Below are 6,987 nucleotides of genomic sequence, written 5' to 3'. Positions count from 1 at the left end.
CTATCTATGCGTGCATGTGTAGGTACCGTTTGCATGAAACTACTGAACTGATTTTGATAAATTAGGTGTCAATTTATTTGTCTTTATAGCCCAGGTCACAAAAGCTACATTTTAACCGACTTTGAAAGGAGGAGATTAGGTACTGAAAGAAACAGTATTGTGCTTACTTATTGACAAATAATAGGCGTGCGGTCAGTATATCGTTTATTGCAAGACTGGTTCTACCCTCCATATCTATACATATACCTAATATGTACCAACACCTCGACCTTTATTCGCTACTAACTAACTTAATACTATTTGGTTCTAAATTCTAAACAGCTGTGAATCGTAGCCGATAACAATAATACAGATGTGTACGAGTGACCTTATCTAACGCACACACCGGTGGAAATTGATTTACAAGTTCTTTAAGATTTAGCCATCATCTGTTTGAATGTGTTTATTTTAGGAATAGGTACAGTGATATCTTAATATTGATGGCTAAGTACTCAGGGTAAGCGTGCGAATATTCGGTCTGTTAATTACTTACGTTAATTTACTCTGTGATTATTCCGTCTATTACGATAAACCATAAATTTAGATAAAAGGGATAACAAGTAGGTAGTGTTGAACACTCGGACGCTTACATTATCTTATGCAGCTAACAATTAATTTAATACAATCATACAGTATAGAAGGGAGGTGATACTTAATTCTAAAAATATTCCTCAAATCCGAAACGTATAGGAGGTTTAGGTACCCTTTTAGGTGGACACATATTATCACCCATATCGGTTGCAACCTGGGGCTGGTCCACGGCGGCAGCCTGCGGGGAAGCGTCTTTAGTCGCAGCCTCGCTCGCGCCAGCTCTAATCGGCTCCGCTGGTCGTTCCTCTGGTTCCAGCTCGCCTCTATCTACTTGCGGAACAATTAATGAGCTATTTCTACGCTGGACGGATGATCTAGACGGTGTACGTACTTCCTCGGTTACCCTTGGGACCCTACGTCTTAGTTGGTCGATGTGTCTATGTACCTCGGTTCCCTTATCACAAAATACTTTATAGTCTGTATTACCTAGAATGTCTGAGACCTTTCCCGGGACCCAGCGATCGGAAGAGCGGTAGTCGCGGCACCACACTTCGTCGCCGCGTGCGAATTCGCGCCCTCGCATCCCTCGTTCCGCGTTGTCATGCCCTTGACGTTTGTTTACACGGTCTAAACGATCTGGTTTTAAATTATCTAAGCGCATACGTAAATTTCTTCCCTGTAAGATTCTGGCCGGACTTTCACCTGTAGCCTGTAGTGTAATGCTCGGTATTTCTATATGATAATAAAAATCTGTTTAAAGCCGTATCTATATCTACTTTTTGTTTGATAGCTTTTTGAATTGCCCGTTTGCAAATTTTAACACTATTTTCTGCGGCACCGTTGGACGCCGCGCCGGGTGGTAAGGCGCTGAAAATAAATGATCCATTTCATTTCTTGCCAAAAAAGCCTCAAATTCCGCACTAGTAAAAGGAGGGCCATTATCTGTAACTACTTGTTTTGGTAGGCCAAATCTCGCCCACATTGGCCTTAACTCTGAAATAACTGCCCCTGCGTTCGTTGATTTCATACGAATGGCCTCAATCCACTTAGAACCGGCATCTACCACAATAAAATAAGTATTCCCTAATATGGGCCCTAAAAAAATCACAATGTAATCTTGCCCATGGGCGATTGGGCCATGGCCAGGGGCTCGGTGCGTGGCCGGGCGGCGCGCTTGCCATTGCCACGCTGGCGCACACCTCGCAGCCGCCGCAGGCCGCCTCCACAGCCTCGTCCACTCCCGGCCACCACACGTAGCTCCGTGCTAACGCCTTTGTTTTAACAACACCCATGTGTGTGTCGTGCAGCTCTTTCATTACCTTGGATTGACAAGATATCGGGATAACTACTCTGTGTCCCCACATGACACAACCTAGTTCGATATATATCTCTTTACGTCTATTCAAATATGGCATAAGCTCTTTTATATCTACGTCGGTAGGCCACCCATCCACGACGTAACTCAAAACTCTGCCAAGAATCGGGTCTGAAGCTGTTTCCCTTTTTAGTACCTTATAGTCTAATAAAAGGGCTTCAGATGCGAAATGTAAGTACGTCTGCTCTGGCAACACTTCTTCAGAGGCGATTGAGTTATCCTTGTGAGAATCAATTAAACGCGATAGTGCATCCGCGGTATTTTTATCGGTATTTACATATTCTATGTTAAAGTCATAAGCTGATAACTTAATCGCCCACCTCTGAAGCCGACTTGCTGCCGTAGTCGGTATTCCAACATTTGGTCCAAAAATGCTTACTAGAGGTTTATGAATTTTATGATCCGTGCCAAGAATGAATTTTCTACCAAATAAATACTGATGGAACTTATCTGTGGCAAAAACGATGGCTAAAGCCTCCTTGTGAATTTGACTGTAATGCATTTCTGCGGAGGTAAGTGCGCGCGACGCGTAGGCGACGGCGCGCTCGGAGCCATCAGGAGCGCGTTGGGCCAGTACCGCCCCAAGGCCACGTGATGACGCGTCACAAGTTACCACACTAACCCGTGACATGTCAAAATGAACCAATACCTCCGCTCCACAAAGATCTTTTTTTACCTGAAGGAATGCCTCATTCTGCTCCCTCCCCCAATGATAATGTTTGCCTTTTTTTAATAAGCTACGAGGGGTATTCAAAATATTCTCGGTATGAGAATGAAAACAAACAAGTACGAAAAGTTTGATATTTTTATTTTTCAATATACTCCCCCCCTATGTTCATACACTTAAAAGATCGATCAATTATTTTTATTAATCCTGCATAAAAATATTTTTTATCTTTGGTGTAAAAATGCTCCTCCACTGCCGCCTTCAATGCTTCATCATCGGAAAATTTATTTCCACGCAGATCCTTTTTAAGATTGGGGAACAAAAAGAAGTCGCTGGGGGCTAAGTCCGGACTATACGGTGGGTGAGTAACAGTTTCAAACCCACATTCAACAATAGCTGCCTTGGCAATATGAGCAGTATGGACGGGGGCGTTGTCATGCAGAAGCATAACACCTTTGGTTAACTTTCCTCGCCTCTTTTCTTTGATTGCATCCTTTAATTGACGTAGAATGTTAGCGTAGTACTGTCCTGTGATATTTACACCTTTTTCTTTATAATCGATCTGTAATACTCCTTCACAATCCCAAAATATCGTGGCCATGACCTTGCCAGCTGAAGGGATGACCTTGAACTTCTTGGGATGAGCTGAACCCTTAATGTGCCACTGCATGGACTCTTGTTTACTCTCTGGGTCATAATGATGAACCCAGGTTTCATCTCCAGTAACTATTCTTTGCAGCACCTCATCAGGATTTTCACCGCACAGGTCAATAAAATCGGAACAACAAGCTACACGCATGCCTTTTTGAAGCCGAGTCAGCATTCGCGGAACCCATCTTGCACTTACTTTTGACATATTAAGATGGTCATGGATAATATCATGTATGGTACCAATAGAGAGATTGGTTACTTGTGCTATAGATTTTACCTTCACTCGACCATCTTCCAATATAAGTTTTTCCACTTTATCAATATTTTCTTGTGAAGTAGCTACTACAGGCCGGCCAGGTCTAGGGTCGTCTTCAACACTCTCCCTTCCACGTTTAAACTCGCTTGACCACTTTTGAATGGTAGATAAAGAAGGAGCAGACTCACGGTAAACACAATCCATTTCCTCTTTTATGGTTTTTTGATTTTTACCCTGTTTTGTCAAGAATTTTATCACGCATCGATGTTCTAATTTAGTTAACATTGTCAATTCCCACATGATGTTCATGTTTGTTCAGCAATTGCAGAAAAACAAAAGAACATCTCGCTTCGAATTATACTTTTTTTTAATGTCAATGAATAAACCTTAGCGGCCAGTAACGAAAGAAATTTTAGAAGAGGTTGTAAGATATCAATACCGAGAATATTTTGAACGCCCCTCGTATACAGTGGTGTTAATCGGGATGCTAAGTTTTTTACAAATTTCCCGTAAAAATTGATCATACCTAACAAAGATTTTAATTGATGGTTATTCTGGGGTGGGGGCATGTCGATGATAGGTTTAATTTTATCCGGATTTACCCTTAAACCTTCCTTGTCGAGAACAAAACCTAAGTACTCAACTTTCTTAGTCAAGAAGTCACATTTACTTTTTTTAATTTTTAACCCATTTGACTCTAATATACTTAGCACCTGCTCGATCATATGAAGGTGACTACCTATGTCTTTACTTTTAATTAAGATATCATCATAAAAAATTATTACATCCGGTACCCCTTTAAATAAATCTTCCATAAACTTTTGAAAGAGTCCTGGGCTAGACGCCAGCCCATAAACTGAGCGAGTGTATTTAATAGTCCCTTATGTGTATTTATCACCGTGTACTCCGTGGACGCCTCATCTAGGACTAGTTGATTATATAAGCTTGTGACAAGTCTAATTTAGTGAAATACTTATATCAATATATCAAGGTCATCGACCTTGGGAACCAGGTACCTATCGAGTCTATCGACCAATAAGTTAGGATTAAGGGTCACCTTATAGTCCGCACACAGCCGTATTCCGCCGTCCGCCTTACGAGCAATCACCAGAGGAGTGGCCCAGTCGGAGCGGCTGACGGGCCGGATGACGCCCGCTTCAAGCATGGCGTCAAGCTCGGCGTCAACGCGCGGCCGCAGCGCAAACGGCACCGGCCGCGCGCGGCAGAACACCGGGCCCCCGCCCGGGCGTACATGCAGCCGCACCGTGCCGCCCGTGTACCGCCCCAGGGTGCCGTCAAACAATGACTCATGCCTGGAAAGGATTTCATTAAGGTTATTAGATTTATTTACTTTTTCTGTGTCTATATTACAAATCTTAGAAGCAGGAACATCTATACCTAACTCTGAAAGCCATTGTCGACCTAAAAGAGTCGTGACACCGTCGTCCATGACATACAAATCTAATCTTTTTGTAATTCCTTTGTACCTAACTACGACTCGCAAATAACCCTCCGGTTGAATCACAGCTTTATTGTATAGCGTTAAATTTAAACGACATGGCCGTAACGGTAAATCACTGAAATGTTTATGATAAGTATCTAGCGTAATACATGATAAGGCGGCCCCGGTGTCAATTTCCATATTTAGCAACTGATTTTCAACAAACATTGTGATACATACCGGTTTATATTTGCTTAACGACATTTGGTACATAGGTTCGTTGTCATCATCCGAATCACAACTATTGTCCAGCGCCGACGTATATCCGCCGTTAACGCTCGCCTCGTCAGCTGATGCCCGGTGCGCGTGCACCCAATAGTTGTTTGTGCCTCGGCGGCCCGAGCCCCTCCGCGCCCGCGCCCGCGCCCGCTGCCGCCTCTCCCAGCTGATCGGTTACCGCGTGCTCCGCTACCGTTATAGATCACGCCGTCTCCGCGTGATTGTGACTGGCTGCCCGCCGTTTCCGTCACTCCGAATCTTGCATTTTTCTCAGGGCACATCCTTCTTAAGTGGTCTATGTTTTTGCACATACTACACTTAAAGTTTTTATATTTACAGCCTTCCGTTTTATGCCCAATCTCCCCGCACGCCATACATTTATGGTTCGCTTCTAGTTTATGTACACCCGTGATAACCTTAGCGTCACGATCTACGGCGACTGCATTCTTTTCTGCCGCCTCCAGTGTCGTAGCCAAGCTGACCGCCCTCGAGTAGCCAATTCCGTCCTCCGCAAACAATCTTTGCCGCGTCGACTCACTGACAATGCCACAAACAAGTTGGTCGCGAAGATTATCTTCTAACGAGGTACCAAAATCGCATGTTTTTGCTAACTTCTTCAGTTCAGCCACATACTCAGCTACACTCTCTCCCTCTGCCTGGCGCCGCTGTCGAAATCTGTAGCGTTCGGCCAAGATGGAGGGCTTCGGTTGCAAGTGATCCTTTAGCAGCTTCACCGCGTTAGTGAAGGTCAAAGATGAAGGTTGTTTGGGGCTTGCTAACGTAGATAACAATTGATATGCATCTTCTCCCATTACGGCGATTAATGTTGGCAACTTCACTTCATCCTTAATATCGTTCGCGAGGAAATACATTTCTAACCTCTCACAGTACATAGTCCAATTTCCAGCTTTCACGTCAAACTCGGGTATTTTGCCGACGCCCATTGTTTTTTAACAACTATTTAGATTTAGTTATCACTCGTACACAGAATAATACTTGATTTTAGCACGTATTGACTAAAATAACGGTAAAAACCACGCCTCGTTCGCCAGTGACAAATAATAGGCGTGCGGTCAGTATATCGTTTATTGCAAGACTGGTTCTACCCTCCATATCTATACATATACCTAATATGTACCACTTATCAAGTAAATTATTATTTTTTTAATTAAGGTTCCATTCTAAAATGTCGTTTTCATGTTTTTTATGTAATGTTCATTCATTTAATACTCGATAATTAGAATTATTCTTTGCATAATATGAGCGCATTAAGGTAGAAGTTGGCGCGCTTTAGTTTTTTTTCCACAACTTCCACAGTTTTTATCGGAAATGTAAAATTTAAATTGTGATGTATAGTTGAATAACTGGTTGCTTAAATATTATACGCAACATTTTTTTGTCGATTTTAGTTTAGCTATAAAATCAATATATATCTACTTTTTCCATAAAAAGTGTTATTTCTTTGTTTCTAGCTCTGAAACTATACATTTTTTTTACAAACAATGTTTGGTGAATCATACTAAATTTAATAACCTTTCATTACATGTAACACATGTATATGTGACTCATAGTATAGCTATAATTTACATTTTACGAAATTCGGCAGTGATTATTTGTATGACGTCATTATTCCTGACTGGGGGACAATAGAGATGGTCTCCCGACAGTTTTAGAACTCAGTTCATATTTCTAATAACATACTAGAAGCTAACGCGGATTATCCTGAAAATGACCAATTGGGATTTTAT

The 6,987-nt window shown here is 42.2% G+C and overlaps 1 protein-coding gene across 1 annotated transcript; it reads right to left on the bottom strand.

Annotated features, from left to right (window-relative positions):
* Positions 1-697: 697 nt before the first annotated feature.
* LOC134662743 (uncharacterized) lies at positions 698-6,183 on the bottom strand. Its single transcript, XM_063519014.1, has 4 exons — positions 5,303-6,183; positions 4,577-4,832; positions 1,692-1,889; positions 698-931 (listed from the first exon to the last, which is right to left on the bottom strand). Exons 1-4 carry the CDS (start codon positions 6,181-6,183, stop codon positions 698-700), a joined length of 1,569 nt encoding a protein of 522 aa, XP_063375084.1.
* Between the last annotated feature and the right edge of the window lie 804 nt (positions 6,184-6,987).

This window comes from Cydia amplana, chromosome 3 (genome assembly GCF_948474715.1).
Source record: "Cydia amplana chromosome 3, ilCydAmpl1.1, whole genome shotgun sequence".
NCBI classification, from domain to species: Eukaryota; Metazoa; Arthropoda; class Insecta; order Lepidoptera; family Tortricidae; genus Cydia; species Cydia amplana.
Note: the sequence above shows the minus strand (reverse complement) of the source record. Positions and strands in the feature narration are given on the sequence as shown.

Excerpts from the sequence above, each read along its gene's own strand:
- LOC134662743 (XM_063519014.1), bottom strand. The coding sequence starts at position 6,183 with ATGGGCGTCGGCAAAATACCCGAGTTTGACGTGAAAGCTGGAAATTGG. Across the intron at positions 4,833-5,302 it reads ACCGGGCATCAGCTGACGAG|GCATGAGTCATTGTTTGACG; the intron begins GCGAGCGTTAAC and ends AATCCTTTCCAG. Across the intron at positions 932-1,691 it reads CATGGCCCAATCGCCCATGG|CGTAGAAATAGCTCATTAAT; the intron begins GCAAGATTACAT and ends TCATCCGTCCAG.